Genomic DNA, 22,375 nt, shown 5'->3' with positions numbered 1-22,375 from the left:
TGACACATTTATCGATGGTATCGATGTTGTGGACATTCTTATGCGGATGCCATCGCGGATGGCAGCTAACATGCCTTAATTACTCCATGAAGACCGGCTAATGTATGGTCTATGCTCATATGCTCTCTTAGGATCACTCTTTCTGTCAACCTTTCGTGATTATTGCCTTAAATTTGAGATTAGTATTTTAATTCCCTTAGCACGTGGAATTCAACTGAACGGCGTCTCGATTCCTTTTCCAAAACGATCCCGAAGAGATTTCAATCGCCGGGTCTAACGGGCAAAATTCCAAAAGACAGAAAGACAAATGATCATGATAGGCTATCCAAGAATAAGACGACCCAAGAATTTATACGATAGGCCGATATACGCAGAACTCGGACCGAAAGTGTCATCATCAACTGCAATAGCCTGGTCTTGCCACTCGCGAGAGCATCTGGTGCTGAGGTAAACCAGAATTTGGTTCCCTAAACATGGAACTTTGAACGAGGAATTATTCCCCGTGTCGGCCAATTGTATATATGCCAAATACCGGAACCAAGGCCACGAGCTGTGTCTTCGCGTGTTGTCGACTTGTCGTGAATCTTGGCACTGTGCATTTTATGCGGAACTTGGACCTTCCCTGGTGAAAAAATGGAAAGAACAGACCCACTTGCTTGTGTCTAATGGGGGAGAGAGAGAGAGAGAGAGAGAAGAATAAGAAGAAGCGTGATACTGATAAGTCGCTCTTCTTCGGCTGGAAGAAACGAAAAGAGGCCCCCTTGCGTATGACCATCGGTTTTGTCTAGAGTTCTGGATATTTCCTCTTTGTCGCGTTCCTTCTTTACTAACTTATCCGTGATAGTGTCATCTAGAACATGGGGGTTGCCGCGGAGACAATGAGGGAAAGTGCAAATCACGGGTGTGCATATTTGTCTTCATCGACGTTCTCGTGAAGGCATGACATATCTTTTCGTTCAGAACATGCCCTAAAGAAGAGAAAATATATATATTCTCAGCTGCAGGTGATGATGGCGTGCATGTGGCTTCGCATCTTGATGTCATGGGCATTGCATTGCATGCATATTAAAAGATTAGTAAGATGAATATGTTTAGTCTCCACATGATCAACTCGGTAATCTTAAAGTAGATAAGTGTGCTTAAATATGACAGAACGTGAGATTTAAAAAAGTAGTGGGTCACACAAAATAGACACATTGATTCGGCGGATGTAAAGGGAAGTAGATTGAAGAGTGGCATTTCTTGTTTTATCAATAAATATCTCTCATATTGTCTAATAAAAGAAATGTCCACGAGGTTGTTTAGGGTAACATCGAGCACATTGACGTTTTGTAAGAAAACTGAAAATTGGAGCTTGACCGCAAGCAATGATCGATCTGCATATCAAACATCTTCATTCCCAATAAAGATGTGGACTGGTCAAACTATATAATTCCATTCAAGGCATAGAGAGGAATCAACCCTTTGTAATCGTGATCATGAACATTGTAGTCTGACCGCGACCCAAAAAAAAAGACCAGCATTGGGAACCCTAATTTTACTTTCAAGAACTGATTCATCTTGACCACCCCCAAAGTGGCATCTCCACAGGCAACTAAGCCATGACCATCCATTGTCAATCTGATTTTGCGGTCGTCGGTACATTGCTACGTGGTCTCTCTTGAAGCTATTTAAATCACAAGGGAGGAGGAATATGATGATGATACTTAAAAAAGCTAGAGGTCTCCCCTCTTTTTGAATGGTAGAAATTCCACTTTTCTTTGGTCGGTTTCTAAAAGACGAAAGACTTTAGTGCGGAATGTATGGTTCAAAACTGTATTTAGTGATTTCCTTGATTGATATTGACTTCGGTTGATAATGAAAGCTTTAATATTTAAGAAAACTCTCTTTTGAACGGGAAACGAATGGGCTCCTTTTTCCTTCCCTTTATCCTTGAGTGCAACAATTGACCCGGTATCTTGACAAGCAAGCCCTTGAGCTAGTAGCTTTCCAGTTCCAGCACCAGCATGTCCATGAGTGTGTGTGTATTTTACCTGTATCTCATTATTCAGACTTCAATCGAGAAGCAGCATCTATGTCACGACCTGAATCTTGTATAGAGACGTGTCAAAGTGACTTAGATCCGAAAGCCTGACATGTGGGCAGCTCGAGATGTCCAAATAATGATGTGAAAGACATGTTTCTAATGCGGAAGCCGAATTTACAATGTCTAATACACATACTCCTCACATTGATTGAGGACGATTCTTTTTGTTTGAAGACAAGATACACCAGCTTCCCAAGCACGCGCATCATTAACAAAGTGGTTCATACAGGAAACATGGTTCCTAAAGTAAACATAGAACATATATAGACAACATAGTACCCCAAATCTGAGGGTAGCCTAACCAAAATACAACCACAGTACAAAGGGCTCCTATATAAAGCTTGCTTGGATAACAAAGAGAGATCTATCTAAAGAATGATGTGCATGCACCACATGGTAGCCCACCAATTTACACCGATGATGTCTTATTTGTATCATATGTCGCCTATTGGCTAAAGTCTCATCTCCTAAAAGGAGGCATCAACCCAAGAAGTGGAACATATTGTGCACTTGTCCAGGCTCTATACCTATCATGCATAGGATCAAAGCCCCTTGAGTCATATTCAAGGGAAAATTGTGTAATTTCCAATTCTTCTGTTCACATGAAAAAAGATATGCATTTCAATGTCCACCATAGTCTGAACCAAAAAATGGTCCATCATTGAAATATCGACACGTAATTCGATGCGTCATCAAGTATAAATCTAGGATATTACAATACTATACAAATGTACAATAACCCTTTAATTTGTGAATCTGAGAAGATGCAATTATCCAAGAGTTCGTGAGGCCTATGTGGAAGCATAAGTAGTTCTGGCAAATTGTGGGTCTTTCTAAAGAAGAAGTTTTTTGGTTTGACGATTGAAATTGAAACCAAATTACAGTAGAGAAACTATAATGGCTATAAATATAATTCTTTTTTTTTGCCGTACTCGATGTGGAAATGATTGACTTTGTTGATAACTCGAGGGAAAATACAAGTCGATTATTGATCAATCCTGGAAAGTAAAATTAATCACAAGAACTGTCGAGAAATCGGATTGCAAATTTGAGATCAGGTTCTAATTCTTATTTTCTTGAATATAGTTAATCCTGGAGGCTGTAGGGAGGAGTACTGTCTGCATGATCTTGGGAACATAAGTATTGTCAAACCATGCAATGTTTATAACAGTGTGCAAGTCATATGGTGGAGATGTTATGATTATATGTAGGTGGGATTGGGCCTAAGACCTCGAATATTTCTGATCTTACTACGGCCAGAAGACACGTTTGGGCCCGAGGGTTTCTTCATGATTGAAGTGGATCTTTGCAGCTGAAGATTTGCACATCACAAGACCAAATCGAACGTGGAGCAGTGAGTGAGCTCCGACCCAGCTTGGATGATGTTTGATATTACCCAACCCAACAAACCTAAGACTCCCATCTCTCTCTCTGACGATCCATCCTTACTGGTATTTTTGTTACATGGTCTTCTGCTATACTGCACTACTTGAATGAGATTTCTTCTCTCTTGCCCAGAAAGAAAAACCCTCACTCAATCTGATAATTAGGATAGCTTCGTAACCAGCATGATCTCCTCTGTCTGGACTGGTTTTAAAGTTCGATATCACGCTGCTAAGAAAGTTGATAAACCCCGCTTCCAATAGGTATTTTGCTTCGCAACTGGTCGGATCGACTCAGCCCGATCGACCTGGGTCAAGCCTCTAAAACAAATGGTCGAGACGGTGTCTATTCAGGGCGGGCCCAAAAGTACTAATTATATGCCGTTCATCAACGAACCCTCTCTAGACAATCCCCTCCTCTTAAACACGCATTTCCATGTCTTTCTCCGGTAATATTCCGCACACCACATTTGCGTTACCTATTCAATGCGGTGTGAAACGAGGTCATTTGTAGTTGAAGTGAAGGACTTGCAAAGACTCTCTTCATAATATGACATCGAGAAATCAAGTCGATCGGGAATCAATTGAATTTGGGACCTTTTGCTTTTTGCGACACACTCCATCGTTTTCACCACTTGATCTGGTCCAGCATTATTCATACGGGTCATTTTCCAACTGCATATCATTATATATTACGCAAGAATCTGTTACTTTCATGGTATACCCCATTTTCAAAACCATACAAACGAGGCAAGCTCGATAGGTCTATTATTGCTTGCTTGGCCAGCGAAAGGAACTAGAATGCTACTGATACAGCGCAAGTAGGAGATGCAACCACAAATTCTTTTCCCGCTCATCTCTACTCATCTTATCTTGCAAGGGACTTCTTCTTCTCTTTCCATGGGCCATGCCTTGCACTTTCCTTGTACACCACCCAGTGGTGCCTCATCTCTCACTCTTCTTGAGCTTAAGAGGCACCCTGCAATCAATTTTTTTGACATTTACATACTTAAAAAAACAAAAAAAAAAACCAAAGTTGCTCAGCCCGCAGGAAAAAGTCAACATCCCTTTTAGGTGCCACTCGCCAGTAAGTTGACAAGTGATGCTGCAGCAGGTGAATAGTAAGTGGGAGTGCGTGGCTCTGAGTGTTTTGCACTTTTTGGCAGGCTGCGGACTTTGGCCTTTTCCTTCCTCGGTGAAAGTTAATGAGCCAAGACCTAATGCGGAAGGAAAAGATGCTGCTAACTCTCTTGTCTGAGCTGTTCCCCACCTGACAAGGTCTTTTCATCTTCTTCTACTTGTTCATCTTCGACTGGGGTGCTCTAGTTAGTGGGACTTTATCCGACCCAGAAAATTCATGGCCATCGTGATTTTGGAGATCTCAGTTTCAGTTTCGCTCTCTCCTACCAACATTGTTCTTGATTTCTGTTGTGTATCGGGACTTTAAAATTAAGGAAAACAAAAAGCACAGATTTACGTGTAAAACCTTTTTAGGAAAAATCACAGACAAAGAAGAAATAAATTCCATTATGAAATTCAAGGATATTAACAAATAATTCAAAAAAACCTTAAAATTTTTTATGTCTCTACTTCTAAACTTAATAATAACTTGACAAACATAATATTTATATCATTGGGCTACGTGTTTGGGCTGTCCAAACCCTATGCTGCCAACAGTAAATCTTCAAAAAAACACTCTTCTCTCTCTCTCTCTCTCTCTCTCTCTCTCTTGTTAACAGGAAACGTTCAAGCAGAACCAAGCGCAAATGCCGAAATAATCATAGGATAATGCGAGATATAATATATTATCCTATAGTATTCGTATAGTAAATAATATAAACCCGATTTTTAAAATCAATACCTAAGAACAGCACGCTACGCTGGTGTCCCCATCTAGATTTTCAACTAGTATATCTCGCTAGAATAATCATTTGTTAATCATATATGTCTTCATCAAGCAGCTTGTCGGTACCCTGTACAGAGAAAAAGCAGACGCTAATGACGCTTTGTTGTCATATATCGCCTTTGGCCGACGTAGAGGAAGATGGATCTTTAAACATTATTAACCCGATCGAAACCCCTAAAATGGAGTGAGCGTTGGGAATAATTCAGGTCGTGTCATAGATCGAAAATAGGATAAGAATCTCGTGAATCTGTGATGGAGATTTGTGGGTGAGCTTGAGTAAGCTTTCAAAGCCAAGCGAATACGATGGGAAAGAACAATCTTGGCACTTCCCTTGATGTTCTTTTGCTTCAATCATGGGGGTGATGATTTCTTTATAAGAACTCAAGAAAGATATGACAGGATGAGGTCCCTTGTTCTCTCTTTGAAGAGTTGATTTTGAGTAGATGGGTAGATACCACTGTTAGGTAAAACATCGCCATCAGCCCCCGCTGTCAAGCATGCGATCAGCCAATATTAACGCCCGAAATGGGTAATTCTAACTTGATGCCGCTTTAGCTAGAATCAACCGCATACTCCACCTTATAAATTGATTTTTATTTATTTTTATAATAAGACAACAATACAAATAGTTCCTGAACTTTGGCCTTTTGTACAATTTGATTCTTGAACTTTTTTTATTTGTTCAATATAGTTCTTGAACTTTTGGTACATGTTAAGTGGTTGAACATTTTCAGATAGTTTAGCGAACATGTTGAAATGTATCAAAATGTTAGGGTTCAAGTTAAACAAATAAAAAATTCATAGGTCACATTGAACAAATTAAAAATTCAAAAATTATATTTTACCTTGGGCCAAAGTTCAGAACAATCCGTGCCAATTTTCTATTATAATTTGAAAAAATGAATATATGTTATAAATACATGTATGTATGTATGACTTTGTTCTTTGTCTAACTATCTTAGATTCTCGAACATGGAGGAGCAATATGGTGGAGATCATCAGTTCTGCGAATCAACTCAAGCGACTGGGGTAGAGACTGGCCAATTAAAGCTGTCCGAAGAGAGGAGGGAAAGCTCACTGTACAATTTCAATCAGAAAATTGATGAATTGCCAGCGAAGAGCATATACCATCATGACCCACATCTGTCGTCGGGTTCAATTATGGATTCGATGATAGGAAAGACTCTTAATTTTTGTAGCGCTCATGTGGTACATCATTTGCCAAATTCGGACCCTACTTCGATCATAAATAGGGCCACCCTCATCAGAACTTCGTGGTATTTGAAACCTCGGGTTTCTCAAGGGACGGGATTGTAATTATATTGTGGACAAATTAAGTAATTATCAAACTTACATTGATGCTCTTGAAACAAAGGAGCTTTGCTTCATTAATTAATGTTACTTTCACCGAAATGTTTCGGATATACTTTTAAATTGGGTCATATGTAAAAGCCACTGACTTATTAATCCCAAGTCCTTTTGTGTGAGAGCAACGATTGCAAGGGTTAAGCTCACATATTTATATAGACAAAACATTTTGTCTAAAAATTTCACAAAAGTTCATTATATATTACCAAAGTATATATTACTAAAGTAAATTAAACTGATACATTGTCATATGATGGGTGAAATGATAAATTTCATCAAATAAAAGATTAATTCCACGACATTGCATAAATCTCTAGCAAATTTAAATTTAGGATTCCATTTTTTTTGCAAAAAATAAATGATATTTTCCTAAAAGTAATCGCTCATATCACTTTAAAAAATTAATCACTAAAAAATTTGTTCATTATCAACAATAATTTATGTCTAACAATTTTTATAGACTATGTGTTTCACCATAATTTCTTCCGCAACAAAATACCAATCGTTGAAAGTTGCTCTTTGACTTTTAATTAGAGGAGATAGGTTTTTTAAAGACTCTGGGCATATAATGTCTAGGCAAAATAAGGATTTCAATAGCTTTACTTCGAACCAAACTATACATACACAAATGGTATTGGAATTTAATCAACAACAAGGCCTAGGAAGTACATCTATTACAAACCAACCAAACATAAACAAACTCTGCCCAAATTTAATTAACGATAAAACCTGAAAATGCCAAGATATAGATATTCGTTGAAATTTTATCAATGACACGAGTCTGAAAAATAAAAGTATAATGCAAGCAAGTAAAAATAAGTGAAAGATAATAAATTTGATTTATTTGTGTGAGGGTCCCCAGAGAGTACGATGTGTTTAAAAATGGTTGCCAAATGATTACATCAATAGTTATATTGACTCCACGATTTTGACGTTTTTTCGACTCGACTATCTCAACAGTTTCTTCAATTGCATTACGTTGACAATCGGACATGTTGAGAATCGTAACAAAACAAATATATTGCTAACATCTACATTATTTAATGTACATTACGTTAAAATACTCCTAAACATGCTTCCATTGGTAATTGACTTGTCGAGAATGATCACAAAATGATTATTTCGAGAACATATATATTACTCAACATGCATTTTGTTAGAGAGTTCGCAACGTGATTATGGAAAAAGAAAGTCTCACATAGGAAAAATAGAAAAGAAAAACTATTTAGCTTAGAGAAGAGAATATCTATGTAAGTGTTGCTTGAAGGCAAGGGTTCTCTATGTGATTGTTGCTTGAAGGCAAGGGTTCTTACTTGATTATATATCGCGCATTGTATAGGTCTCATTATACATTTCAGCTTGAATGGGCGCTTGGACTTGGCTTGTCTCGAGGATCTTTTATTTTCGTAGAAATTCAAAATCCATGAGAAGTCATGATTAGACAATTTCGAAATACATCCATCAAAAGTTAATTGACCCGTCTAATTGTTATGTCCACTCATGATACGCGTTGCTTGGTTGTCCTTGCATGAGAAAAGCTATTCACATCTCCATGTGTTTGCCTCTGGAAAGTTTGAGAGGGAAATCATTCGATGAGCATTTACCGCCTTGAAAAAGTGATTTCCAACGCGTCTAAGTTCAATAATCTCATTTCGGTACGACTTTTCCATCACACTTTATACATTTTTATCGTTTCAACAATCAATTTATTGATCAAACGCAATTCAGTCTAAGTTGAATAATCTCATTTCGGCACGACTTTTCCATCACACTTTATACATTTTTATCGTTTCAACAATCAATTTATTGATCAAACGCAATTCAGTCTAAGTTGAATAATCTCATTTCGGCACGACTTTTCCATCACACTTTATACATTTTTATCGTTTCAACAATCAATTTATTGATCAAACGCAATTCATGTGCATATTTGCTCCTTGCTAGTTAAAAGAAACATAGGTTCCATTTTATTATTTCCTTCCTCCCTAGTTGTCTTTTTGAAAACATCCCATGTAAAGACAAAAATGTGAATTAAAAATCAAGGGCCATCAAAATTTGAAGAAACCCTTTAAATCAATTGTAGTTTCTTTTCCTCCTACTTTTGAGGAACCGCTTTTCCTCAACTATATAGTTTCTTTTTTGGGAAAAATTAAAAGTTCTTTGTATTCGTTTCCTAGACATTTCTCCCACGAATACGAAAATATTCACAAATTTTCAACCAAAAAGATAAATAAAAGGAATGATTATATTCAAATAACTATCTATAATTTCATTTTCTCGATCCCGTTCTTATCATAGTTTTTCACTTTCTAAGTATGACTTAGTGTAGCGGTAGTCAATTTAAATCGAAATATACCTTCGTTTTGTGTATAATTTTCCCATAATTTTTTTCTTAATCCTTGATAGTTGCCCTCCAACGGAATCCAGTAAAACATTTAAAATATAAAAATTATAACAAAAGAAAGGGGAGTCACCCGCTTGCGATTTTCTCTCTCTTCGTTCGGCTTTTTCCTCTGGCCTGCGCTCCTTCCTCCTTCAGAGGGGCGGAGAGAGCGGCGGTGGAAACCGTAAGGCACGGCGGGTTCGACCCATCAGCGAAAATGGTGTGACCCGCCTTGAGCACCTCTCGCCGCCGCCGCTTCTTCTCCGATGAAGGGTCCAAAAAGTGTCGGAGAGAGCGAAACGGCATGGCACAGCCCTGTTCTGTTCCCAAACAACAACCGCTGTTCCCGGCTCTGTTTCTGCTCCTGCTTCTGCTTCTCTCTCCTCGCTGTGTGTAGAATATAGGTCCGAAAATCGCTGCGAAATTCATTGGTCAAACCCCACCCACCACCGGGGAAAACGACGAAGTATCCGTGATTTTTCCCTGTCCCTATCCTCCTTCCTGCCACTCTCTCTGTCCTCTCTCTGTCTCTGTCTCTCTGTCTCTGTCTCTCTCTCCCTGTGATTCCTTCAGTCTCTATTTCGAGTTACGCCAACTGGACGTATATACCTCCCATAAATATCCTAGCTTTCTGCTGATACCAGTTGAATTATTATTATTGTCAGTACACTCGCTTCCCACCCCACCATTTTTCAGCTTGTTTATTAAGTTAGTTACTAAATTCGATAATTTCGCGAGGTGGGAGCTTCCAGTGATATTCGTTCCACTGTTCTTGCTAACTCTGTAATTTTTGCTGCTTTGCTCGAATCCACCTTAGAAAAGCGCGTCCTTTCTGTTGCCTCTTTATGTAATTCTATCCAAAGTTTCTCTCTTTTTGTGTTAAAGATTTCTCGTCCCTCTTTGATTTCTGCTACTAGAAATACAGCCCCTTCGTTGAAACATTGGGCAATTCCTGACTTTTATACAGAAATTTGTACACTGATCCCATTTTAACCATTTTTAATTTGCGGGTAGTTTTGGATTTTTTTTATCTAATTGTGCTTTAATCCCATTCTTGTTTACAAAATCGCCGTTCTTATCTACCCTCATCTTTCACTACAAACGCTATATAAAAGTTACCAGATTATCTGCTCTGTGGTTTATCTGCTCTGTGTGGTTCTTCAGAGCTCGATTCTGCACGATACAATCCAGTGCAGTGCCAAAAGAATGAAGGCTTTTTGTTTGTTTCGGTTGTTAATCTTGCTTGTTTTGATCAATGGTGCTTTGTGTAAGGAGTGTACCAACATCCCTACTCAGCTTTCGTCACACACTCTTAGATACGAGCTCTTAGCGTCAAACAATGAGTCATGGAGAGAGGAGATGTTCTCACACTACCATTTGACTCCAACGGACGAGACGACTTGGTCCAATTTGTTACCAAGAAAGATGTTAAAAGAAGAACAGGAATTTGAATGGATAATGGCGTACCGGAAATTGAAGAATTCTGCTGGGTCTGACTCACCAGGGGAGTTCCTTAATGAAGTATCGTTGCATGATGTGAGACTGGATCCGAGTTCAGTTCAATGGCGGGCGCAGCAGACAAACCTAGAATACTTACTGTTGTTGGATGTGGATAGTTTGGTGTGGAGCTTTAGGAAAACGGCGGGTTTGCCGACACCGGGGAAGGCATATGGTGGTTGGGAGGCCCCGACTTGCGAGCTCCGGGGTCACTTTGTAGGTTAGTTTGGTTGTTACTTCAGTTATTTTGATATATATTGTTATTCCCATTTGTCGTTGAACTGGTTAGTCTTTGTGTCACTATAGTCTAGTAATGTGCTTGTTCTGAAACACATCATACGTCATTAATGGATGATCTCTTCTCTCTCCAGCATGAAGGGTTCCTGTTCCTTGGCTGAATTATGTTTTTAGCCCGATGCCATCTCCATGTCATATCTTAGTGACAATTATGTTTTTTTGTTTTGTTTTTTGGGATGATTTTGGCGTCAGTCTCAAACAGAACAGGCTTTGTTTCAGTAGGAATAGGTGGAGAAGTTAGCATTATATTTGAATATCATTGGATCATTGAAATTTTGGTGTTTGCTCTGGTTTGTCTCTTACTTGGAATAAGATCTTCTCATGATGTGGCATCGTTTATTCATTTTAAGTGCAAAATGAGAGAAGTTTGTTGTTTTCGGGACCATCTTGTTATTGAGCATGTGCTGGACTGGACTTCTGTATTGATTACTTAGGATCCAAATTGGTTGATGATGAAGTTGAATTTTGCCCATGATCTTTCTGTCACTATGGTTTGAGTATCTTGCTTTCCTGTTTTGAAGGGCATTATTTGAGTGCGACGGCAAAAATGTGGGCAAGCACTCACAATGATAGTATTGGAGAGAAAATGTCTGCATTAGTGACTGCTCTAGCTGCCTGTCAAGAGAAAATGGGTACGGGATATCTTTCGGCTTTCCCATCCGAGCAATTTGATCGTTTCGAAGCTATCAAACCAGTCTGGGCTCCATATTACACCATTCACAAGGTACAGTTCTCAAGTGTTTGGAATTTTTAACGCAGCACTCCCTGTTTTGATTCTAGTCTGGTAAGCTTGAAAGTAACGACTTGAGTATCTAATTCGACAGATCATGGCGGGTCTTCTGGATCAATATACACTTGCTGGCAACAAGCAAGCTTTGAAAATGGTTACATGGATGGCTGATTACTTCTACAATCGCGTGCAGAATGTGATCAGAACATACTCTATAGAAAGACATTGGCTGTCGCTCAACGAAGAGACTGGTGGCATGAATGATGTCCTTTACCAGTTATTCACTGTAACGGTATATAAACTACAAGTTATTCTGTGTAACTGCATGTGAACTTGATCTGGGCTATTGTCTCTTGCTTGATTCAAGACATAGCTGTATTGAGCAATTGCTCTGGTGATACACCAGATAGTCATAGATCGATCCTCTCAGAGTTTGCAATATTGGTTGCCTTTAGTTGTCTGAGAAAGTCATGCTCTTTCTTGCCCGATGATCTGAGTTTTCAGTAACTCTTTGAGGAAATTTATTTTTTTGCAATGGCTAATGTGAGTGAGTAGAGAAGTGTTCTTTCTTTGCATTTAAAGAGAAAATGGCTATCAAATATTAACATATATTGAGAGGTTCCCGCATATTTTAAATCAGAAAGGTTTTGCTCAGTGAACCCTCTTCATTGTACTGTAGCGCGTCACCTATCTCGAAAATTGTAGATTTTGATCCTGATTTTGTGCTTCTACTTTTTTGTTGCAGAACGATACCAAGCATTTGTTCTTGGCTCATCTCTTTGATAAACCTTGCTTTTTAGGATTGCTTGCTGTGCAGGTAAGAACCATTTTTGTTTCTTTAGTGTTCTCATCATGCTACTCCAAGTCTTCAGAGAATATGTGTCATTTTTTCAAGTGCTATAATGTTTTTCGAGGTTCAGAGAGGAATATTTAAAGTCGGATGAGTCCTCTATGTCAGATTTGTAACCGATGGTGCAAGCCTGCAAGGGATTGCTATAAATGAGGACATATATGTGTGTATTTCCAAGTAACCTTTTTTGCATGTGTCTGCATTGCTTCTTAGTATCTCATGTGTTGATTCTCTCTTTTTCTATGCTTTCGACAATTTGGTTCCATGTTCAGTACAATATGTAAAAGCTTCACAGAAGTTATCTTTTTTGACCTGCAGGCCGATGACATAGCTGGTTTTCATGCGAATACTCATATCCCAATCGTTATTGGAGCACAGATGCGTTTTGAAGTTACTGGTGACCCGCTATACAAGGTAACATTTTTTGATTTTCAAATTGTAGAATAGCATGAAACAGAATTTTTATTTATGAAAAAAATTGTAAAGAACACTGTGACTTCCAAATCTTAGCGGCCTTCTTGTTTTCTCAGAGAAGGCTGGCTTTCTTCAGGATTTGCTTTGTGATATAACTATGTGTTTAACCTAGATGTATTTCCACGTTTTCAATGGTTATACATCTTTTGAGGTTTCCAATGTTTTGTCTAATGGCTTTTTGGCAACTTCTTACATCAGACTATAGGGACATTCTTCATGGACATTATGAACTCCTCCCACAGCTATGCAACAGGTGGCACATCAGTCGGGGAATTCTGGTATATATTGAATTCTGAGGGAGAATTATATTCAAGTTTAATATGCGTATACATATATATATCTGCGCGTGCGTATGTGTGTGCGTCTCATCACGGTAATCCTCTTTATTTGTTGGTCTGACAGGACGGACCCAAAGCATTTAGCGACCACTCTTCGAGTGGAAAATGAGGAATCATGCACCACATATAACATGCTGAAGGTGATTGAGTACTCCTTAACACCATACTTGGTCTCCTAGGGAAGTGATTTAGTCAGGATATATTTTCTCTCTCGACTATGCAATGGAAATTTGACACGGCATTTTACGAAATACTTCAGAAGTTGCAATATGTCAAAGTCCTGATCTAATTTCTACTATTGGTACAAAGCTAATTAACTATGACTTAGATTACGTCTAATTGTTTGTCTTAAACCTTTTAATCCATACTAAGTGATGGCACCATTCGCTTAGTTATGCAAGTTTATTTGTTGACCGACTCTTTTGCATCTGCTGAGCTTGGTCTATAGGTGAGTCGCAACTTGTTTAGATGGACAAAAGAAGTTGCATATGCCGATTATTACGAGCGAGCATTGACAAATGGCGTGCTAAGTATTCAGAGAGGGACTGAGCCTGGTGTCATGATCTACATGCTTCCTTTGGGTCAAGGGGTATCCAAGGCCAGAAGCTTTCATAAATGGGGAACTCAGTTTGACTCCTTCTGGTGCTGCTATGGGACAGGTCTAAGATCGAACACCCCTCCAGTGCTCATTTTCTCAGTAATATGGAGTCTGCAGATGTCATGATTTGTCGAATATCACTCTTTGTTGAAGTTGTTTCCACAACTTTCTTTGGTTCATTTTTGGACTTAGCCACATTCTCTCCTGCAGTTTTCCTACTAGCAAGTATTAGAGGCTCGACATGATGTGTTGTATTGTGGAGTTTTGTCCATCAAATGATCCTTTTTCTTTCTTTGTGTCTGTAGGAATTGAGTCGTTTTCGAAATTGGGAGACTCTATATATTTTGAAGAGCAAGGAGAAGTTCCGGGTCTTTACATAATTCAATATGTATCGAGTTCACTTAATTGGAGAGCAGGGGGGACTGTGATCAATCAGCAAATTGGTCCTCTGTCATCGCGGGATCCTTATATTCAAGCAACAGTTACTTTTTCGTCGGAGGTACTTCTAGCTGGCCAATGCATGAGGAGCAGGAGGAATTTTACCGGCCTTTCCATTGTCTTTTCCATTAGATATAATCAACTTAATTGCTCTGTCTTGTGCTTATGTAGCCACGACTTTAAATCTGTTTCGTCACTCTTTACTGCCAACCATCCGCATGACAATAAAATCAATTATTGACGTATTAAATTAAAATCTTCCTTAAATCACGTGTAGCATCTCCTGAAATCAGTGTGAATACATCTAATTCAATTAACACGTGAGATTAGTCTATTTTGGATTCTGGTGTTCTTTTGGCAGTGTTTGGTGTCTTATTGTTTCTCCTCTGCTTCTTCTTATTTCAGGCAGCAGGGCAGTTGTCTACCCTGAATTTCCGAATACCGAGTTGGGTTTCTTCAGCTGGTGCCAAAGCAGAATTAAATGGAAAAACTTTAAATCTACCACCTCCGGGTGCGTTTAGTGTTCTTCGTGCATGTGCAGCACCAGTTTGATCGAAATTCGTTTCTTAGTTTTTTATTGCTCTATGGCATTCTCCTTTTGAAATTGCGACTTGTCTTTTCTTTTATTAATCGGTCAATTGAGAGCTTCGACTCGAGAAATTAGTAAGTGGAGATCAAGAGTTCTGCAGAATTGATCCGGTTTGTTGGTGCAGGTAATTTTCTCGTCACAGAGGGGAAATGGAGCCCCACTGACAAGCTGACCCTTCAGTTTCCCCTCAGTCTGCGGACAGAGGCTATCCAAGGTACCGTCACGGCTCCCACTGCTTGCGGGGCATATGCTTCTGCAGTCGGGAGCTTTTCCTTAGCATTATCTTTAGGTTTTTTCATGTCAAGCTGAAAAGTTTGCATTAAACTAATGTCCAGATGACCGATCCGAGTATGCTTCTATACACGCAATACTCTATGGGCCTTATCTTCTTGCGGGGCTGACGAGCGGATACTGGGAAATCAAAGCCGAGCCAGATGTTCCTCTATCCAATTGGATAACTCCTGTTCCGGATTCTTACAGTTCGCAGTTGCTCTCTCTTTCGCAAGAATCAGGCAACTTGTCTTATTTCCTGACCAACACGAACCAATCCATCACAATGGAGAAGTTTCCTGAGCCGGGCACTGATTCAGCTGTCCACGCCACCTTCAGACTTGTCTCCAAAGACCCCACCGCTTTAGGAATCAGGCCACGAGGGGGCATGATTGGGAAATCGGTCATGCTCGAACCATTCGACCTTCCTGGAATGGTGGTAGCAGAAAAAGGGAAAGATAACGGCCTCGTAGTTGAGGGATCAAGCGAGGGCAGCTTGTCCCTCTTCCGTGTGGTTGCAGGACTGGACGGGAAGGCCGAGACTGTGTCCTTGGAGTCAGAAAGCCATGAAGGTTGCTACATATACACGGGGTTGAATTACGACAAGGGTTCCAGTGTGAAGTTGGGTTGCGTCTCGGATTCCTCAGACAGTAAGTTCAACGAAGCGAGCAGCTTTACGCCGGGAGACGCCATAAGCTCGTACCATCCCATGAGCTTCGTGACGAAGGGTGAAAAGAGGAGCTTCCTTTTGGTTCCATTGATGAGCTTGAGAGATGAATCGTACACCGTCTATTTCGACATCCAGTCTTGAAAGATTGGTTTGTATAGAAGTACCTTGGAACAAACAGAAGAATGCTTGGTTAGGATTTTCAGACAATAATGATCAAACTGCGGTTTATACAACCAATTAAAGCGAGGTTGATGTAATTACACTCTGTTTGCTTCTCTGCAAATTTCTGGTCAGAAACTCGATATGGCCACTCTGTTTGGCATTCGCGTCTGCTTCTTTCCCTTTTTTGGATCCGAGCCTAAGCCACGACTATGCCAATGCGATTTGAGTTGGGTGCACTTGTTAAACGACCTGATAAAGAAAACTCTAGGTTTTATAGTTCACAGATTTTCCTCGTATTGATCGTTATAAGTGCATCAAAAATCAAGCTGTTCCTAATAAGATAAAGCCATTCCCAAATTCTCCAGTCCCTGATTTTTGCAACCACAATTGAAGCGTGTCGTGATCTGAATGCAAAACCAACAAACCGGCAATGCCCAACATCAAATTTGAAGCCGTCGCGTCGGTACAAATTATGTCCATGTCCAAGTGACTTCACCATGTATTGGCCATTGCATTATCAAGTAATTGCAGTGGTTCCCACGAGTTAGGCGACAACCTCCGCTAAAACCATCATCGCTATTATTAGTTTCATGCAGCATTTACGTGCACGAAGATCTTCATACCCCCAATTAACGACGTAATTTAACACCCAATCATACAAGCATCATCACATCATCTCACCGACATCTTGTGCTCAATCCATCTTCCCTGTTCCCACTAGATAGCAGCCCAGATTCTCATTATTGCCCTAACATGCCTTTAGTGGCTTCCCGCAGAGGCAGTGGTCGTACTGGAACCTATGTAGCACCGACACGCGACACGTGACACGCGACACGACGCGACACGCGACACGCGACACGTCATTTCTCAAAAAATATAGAATTCCGACACGTTCCGACACGTTAAATATTAAATAAATATTTTTATATAAAAATGCATAAATAACTAAATAATAATATTAAAAAGAGCCTAGAATTAATCTATACTAAAAACAATAATCCTACATTTGTTAATATCATATCAAAAGTGGAAAGGAAATAAAAATAGAGAAAAATCATATCAAAACCGATATGCCCTTCAGGTTTTCAATTTTGATGCCACTTACTTCATAGATGACTTATTCAAAATAGAGCGCTCAATACATAAAAATGACAAAAATCAGTCCGTTCACTCAAGGTAAATCCTACTTGGTGCAGAGCAGCAAATAAGAACTCTTCCCATTTGAAATCATTTTTATAATGCCTAGCAAATTCAACTCCGCCTTAATCTTTGGATCATTGTTAGGTTTCAGAATTTCCCTTACTCTTGTCCATGTATCCTTCTACCATAATTGCAAGCAACAATTCAGCAATCCCAGTTCTCCTAATAAGCATCAATGTAATACTCGGATTTGACACAATGCGTAAATTGTTAATACAAAATATACAAATAAGAAGCGCCTCGCCTAGCCCCTTCACCTCCAACAGCTACTTCCCATGAAGACTGAAGAGAAGAGTCCAGAGTCTCCACTCTCCAGACCCCGTGCGTGATTGAAGTTTAGCTTTTATTTTTATATTTTTTTTATATTTTTTTTCATATATTTATATTTAGACCCCAGAAGTTTTGAAAATTTATAAAAATAACCCCGTGCGTGTCGGAGTCACGTGTCGGAATTTCCGACTCGCGTGTCGGAGCGTGTCGGAAATAGTTGACCGCGTGTCGGTTTTCCGACTCGCGTTGACCGCCCGCGTGTCGGAGCGTGTCGGAACGTGTCGGAGCGTGTCGGACACGCGTGTCGGAGTGTCGGACACGCACGGGGTCGGAGAGTGTCCGTGCTTCATAGACTGGAACAACGACGCTTCGAGGTGGTCGAAGGGCGACCCCACCGGAATACGCCTGTGGCTCAAGTCCATGTGCCCGATGCACGTTGCGCCTGATGTTGAATTTGGGATTGGCCCCCGCAGGTTGTTGTACGAAAGGTCCAGCACCGTGAAGTACGGCCTCAGCCCGTACACGTCGGGTATCGGGCCCTAGATGGAGTTCCTGCTTAAGTTCAAGTTGCTCACCACCAAGTTGATCAGGCTGGATCGCCCCCCGGATTTGATCGTAATCCAGGTTCAGTCTGGGGAGGACCGGCATTTTACTGAGCGAAGGCAGGATTTGGCCAGAGAACCGGCTTGAGGAAAAATCGAGATCTGCTAACCAGTATATTTGGGATATGGAAACGGGGATCGACCCGGCAATTTGGTTCTCACTTATTATATTACCATAGTTCACCCATGATAGGGTGTGCTCAAGAAACATCGCTTCATCCATGATGGGGTGTGCTTGAGAGGCGCTGCGAGCGGTTGTCTCTTGAGGGAAGTCATACGAACTTCCTCATAATGTAACCTATATACAGAAAAGAACATACAAAAAAAATACACAGTCTCCTCTCCATCAAAAATAACACCCAAAAGGTATCTATTACTACTTTGAAAAGACGATCAACATCAATGTTGTAGAATGAGAATACCTTCCTTGTGATTGTATTTGGAGTATCATGAAGTTGTAAATTCGTCCATTACTCGCTAGTGATTCCATATATATTCCCGAGTAATTCGTTTGTTGTGCATCAAGAGATTAGGCAATTCTTCCTTAACCTTTATTTCTTACACCACTCAAAAGGGCTCGGTTCAACATCCTCAGCATTCCAAAATCTAATGGCAACGGACCTGAGATACCGTTATTACTCAAGTCAAGGTGCATCAAGCTTGACAGGCCCATTAGGGAGCTAAGGCTCTGACTCGTTATCATGTTATCCGCCACATTGAGTACCACTAGCTGCATTAGCATCTCAATGTCCATTGGTATCTCACCCGACAAGTGGTTCTTAATGTAATATCCCTAGATTAACTTACTCGAAATATTATTTGCTTTGGCCCGTCCCTTAGCAAGCCTCACAATTTTATCATTTGACATACAAACAAATAGTATCTACCCATCCTTGTAGTGCTCTAGGCCAAGCTTGCTTAACTTTGGAATTTCAAAGTAAAACTTGCTGTTAAGTCAAAGGGTGCCTTCATAAATTAATTCCAATTTTCACATATATATCTTAGAACCGCTCTTCTCCTATCTCATTCGCCATCCTAAAAGTTTGCCAAAAGTCACTCCTTGTTCAAGCCCTCTAGCCCAGACCGAATTGATACAAGCCCATCAACTTATGTCTGATTCGTCCCTGAACCACACACCTATTGGAGACGATTCACTCTGATACCATATAGTAGCTGTTGAAGTTAGAGGGCCTGAATAAGGAGCGACTTCTAACAGGCTTCTATGATGACAAAGGGGAGAAGGAATGAACCAAACTATGCACAAAACAAGATGGGAGCGATTTTGAGATATAAATGTGAAAATTGGAATTAACTCACAAAAGCGCATTTTGATGTAACAACAAGCTTTACTTTGGAACTCTAAAGTTAAGTGAGTCAAGCTAGGACACTACCACGATGGGTGACCTCTTGGGAAGGTGCCTGTCTATATGCCAAAGCATAAAACCGTGAGGCCTAGTAATAAATACCTTGAATTATTTAATCTACGGATATCACATATATACCTCATAATCGCTTTTATAAAACTTGAGATTTTGGACCAAGTCAAAAAGAAGTGGTGGGAGCCACCAAAAAAAAAGAGGAAGAAGACAAAAGAATATAAAGAAAAAGACAATGAGATGTATCCTTCTACTCGAAGTAGAAGACGATGATTCAAAAATAAATGATATCCGCTAAAAGTTGAAGCAGCGTGTCAAGAAACAACATGAGTTGTTGATCCGTATCGGCTGTGGATATATCAAAGAACAAAAAGGTATGATGATCATCCATAGTGAATTGCTCGCAAAACGAGGTCTCTCCTTTAAAAGAAATAAATTTCCAATTTACTTCTTTTAAAAATGGGGATATGTTGACAACCAAAAATATCCTTGCTATCATGCGTTGATCATAAGGGATTAAAGCATTTAAAATCATTCTCATAGTCATGTGTGGGTTGTGATTTACATCAACCCAGCCCATGGTAGTCATGGAAACGGATGGCCAAGGATTTTGAAAGCCCCTGGGCTAGATTTTGATGGACCTACAAATAGAGATACATGATTTGAAGATAAAGCAGTTGATTACCACGTGTCCAAGCCCAAAGATGTTGAAGACATATAATTTAGATAGAATTGACGGAAAAATTTGGGCAAGAACAATTGATGTTTAAAAGGGCACCAAACAAGCCATGTGAACATCATCAAAAGGTTAGAAGGCAATGAGTTATGGATAAGGCAGTTCAACAAAGAACGTGGAGCAACTTTTAAGGAGGAAGCGACCGACCACTGATGGTTATTAAATTAGCCTATAAATACTGCAGGTAATCCAACAGAGAAGTCCCCAAACAACACACAAAATTCTTTTATCTTGCCCTTTTATCTTAGCTTAGTTTAGTTTAGCTATAGCTTCAAATTCCCATTGTATATTCAACTTCGACGAATGTTTATATCCTAGGTAGTGACGTTGATTAGATTTCAATGATGCCCTACAGTCCAGTGTTGTCGATTAAATTTTCACGTTGTGTCCTCATACCTATCTAGAAGTAGTGCCCACTAGGTGTAGCATTGTTGATTAGATTCCAATGTTGTGTCCTCATACCTATACAAGAGTAATGTTTACTAAGTGTTGTTATCATAGTCCAAACATCATTAATTAGATTCCGACATTGAGTCCTCATATCCATATAGGAACAATGTCTACTAGGTGTTGTCTCTATTATCCAACATTGTTGATTAGATTCCGACATTTCGTCCTCAAGTCTAATTAGGAGCAGTGCCTTCCCAATATTATCTTCAGTATTCTGTATTGTCAAATCAACTTCAAATTGTACAAACCACTTTGATTGTAATGGGCTTTCATTAAAATATTCAAGTGAGTATAGATCAAGCTACTTATTAGAATTCAACATATATATATTCTCATTAGCATTTGACCTGTTATGTCCAATATTAACACAAGACCTAAGTCTCCTTTAGTAAAAATCAAAATACAACAGTTGTTGAAAGATATTTCATTGTAGGATTCAAAACTGGCGAAACACTAAGAATTTTGATATTTATGAAAAGTTCTAATTAAATAGTTTCGAAATTTTTTTTGTGATAAATATTAAAAAAAAAAAAAGCTGCTCCCTTCTCTGCATGTCTACATTGGGAAAGTTTGAGAGGGAAAGTTTCATTCAGTGAGCACTTATCACCAAAGAGAAGTGATTCTCAATACTTCTTAGCTAAATTATCCCATTTTTGCACTACTTTTTCGTCACACTTTATACATTTTTATGGTTTCAACAATCAATTTCTTGATCAGACGCAATTCTTGTGCATAATTTGCTCCTTGCCAGTTAAAAGAAACATAGGTTCCATTTCATTTTTCTCCCTCCCTAATTGTCTATTCGAAAATTATCGCATGCATAGAAGAAAATGCGAATTAAAAATCAAGGGCCATCAAAATATGAAGGAACCCTTTAAATCGAAATTCCACCCCCCCCAATTTCGAGCAACCGCTTTTCCTAAATTACAGTTTTCTTTTTTAGGAAAATAAAATCGTTTCCTAGATATTACTCCCATGAATATATTCATAAATTCTCAAAAAGAAAAATTAAAAGGAATTGTTATATTCAAATAGCTATCTATAAGTTCATTTTCTCGCTCTTGTTTTAATCAAAATTTTTCACTTTCTAAGTATGACTTAGCGTAGTGGTAGTCAATTAAAGTCGAAATATATCTTCGTTTTGTGTATAATTTTTCCAAAATTGATTTTTAATCCTGGAAAGTTGCCCTCCAACGGAATCTAGTAAAACAATTAAAATATAAAAATTATAACAAAAGAAAGAAAAAGGGCAGTCGCACGCTTCCCATTTTCTCTCCCTACGGTCGGCTTTTTCCTCTGGCCGGCGCTCCTTCCTCCTTCAGAGAGAGAGAGAGAGAGAGTGGCGGAGGAAACCATCGGGCACGGCGGGTTCAACCCATCAGCGAGAGTGGCGGAGGAAACCATCGGGCACGGCGGGTTCGACCCATCACCGAAAATGGTGTGACCCACCTTAAGTATCCCTCGCGACCGCCGCTTCTCCGATGATGGGTCCAAAAAGTTTCGGTGAAAGCGAAACGGCATGGCACAGCCATGTTCTGTTCCCAATCAACAACCGCTGATTCCGGTTCTGTTTCTGCTTCTCTCTCCTCGCTGCGTGTAGAAAGTAGCTCCAAAGTCGCTGCAAATTTCATCGGTCAAACCCCACCCACCACCGGGGAAACCGACGAAGTATCCGTGATTCTCCCCTGTCCCCATCCTCCTCC

At 39.6% G+C, this 22,375-nt stretch overlaps 1 protein-coding gene and 1 pseudogene across 1 annotated transcript; one reads left to right on the top strand and one right to left on the bottom strand.

The window, feature by feature from the left end:
• Nucleotides 1-9,241: 9,241 nt before the first annotated feature.
• Nucleotides 9,242-16,206, top strand: LOC104433829. The gene is made up of 12 exons (XM_010046705.3): nt 9,242-10,842; nt 11,441-11,643; nt 11,744-11,941; nt 12,395-12,466; nt 12,818-12,913; nt 13,172-13,251; nt 13,376-13,451; nt 13,760-13,970; nt 14,215-14,408; nt 14,753-14,858; nt 15,061-15,150; nt 15,272-16,206. The coding sequence occupies exons 1-12, from the start codon at nt 10,332-10,334 to the stop codon at nt 16,015-16,017; spliced, it is 2,583 nt and encodes an 860-aa protein (XP_010045007.2). The 5' UTR covers nt 9,242-10,331; the 3' UTR covers nt 16,018-16,206.
• A 580-nt stretch (nt 16,207-16,786) lies between these two features.
• On the bottom strand, nt 16,787-19,001 carry LOC104435691 (annotated as a pseudogene).
• Nucleotides 19,002-22,375: the final 3,374 nt, after the last annotated feature.

Source organism: Eucalyptus grandis, chromosome 2 (genome assembly GCF_016545825.1).
Source record: "Eucalyptus grandis isolate ANBG69807.140 chromosome 2, ASM1654582v1, whole genome shotgun sequence".
NCBI lineage: Eukaryota > Viridiplantae > Streptophyta > Magnoliopsida > Myrtales > Myrtaceae > Eucalyptus > Eucalyptus grandis.
Note: the sequence above shows the minus strand (reverse complement) of the source record. Positions and strands in the feature narration are given on the sequence as shown.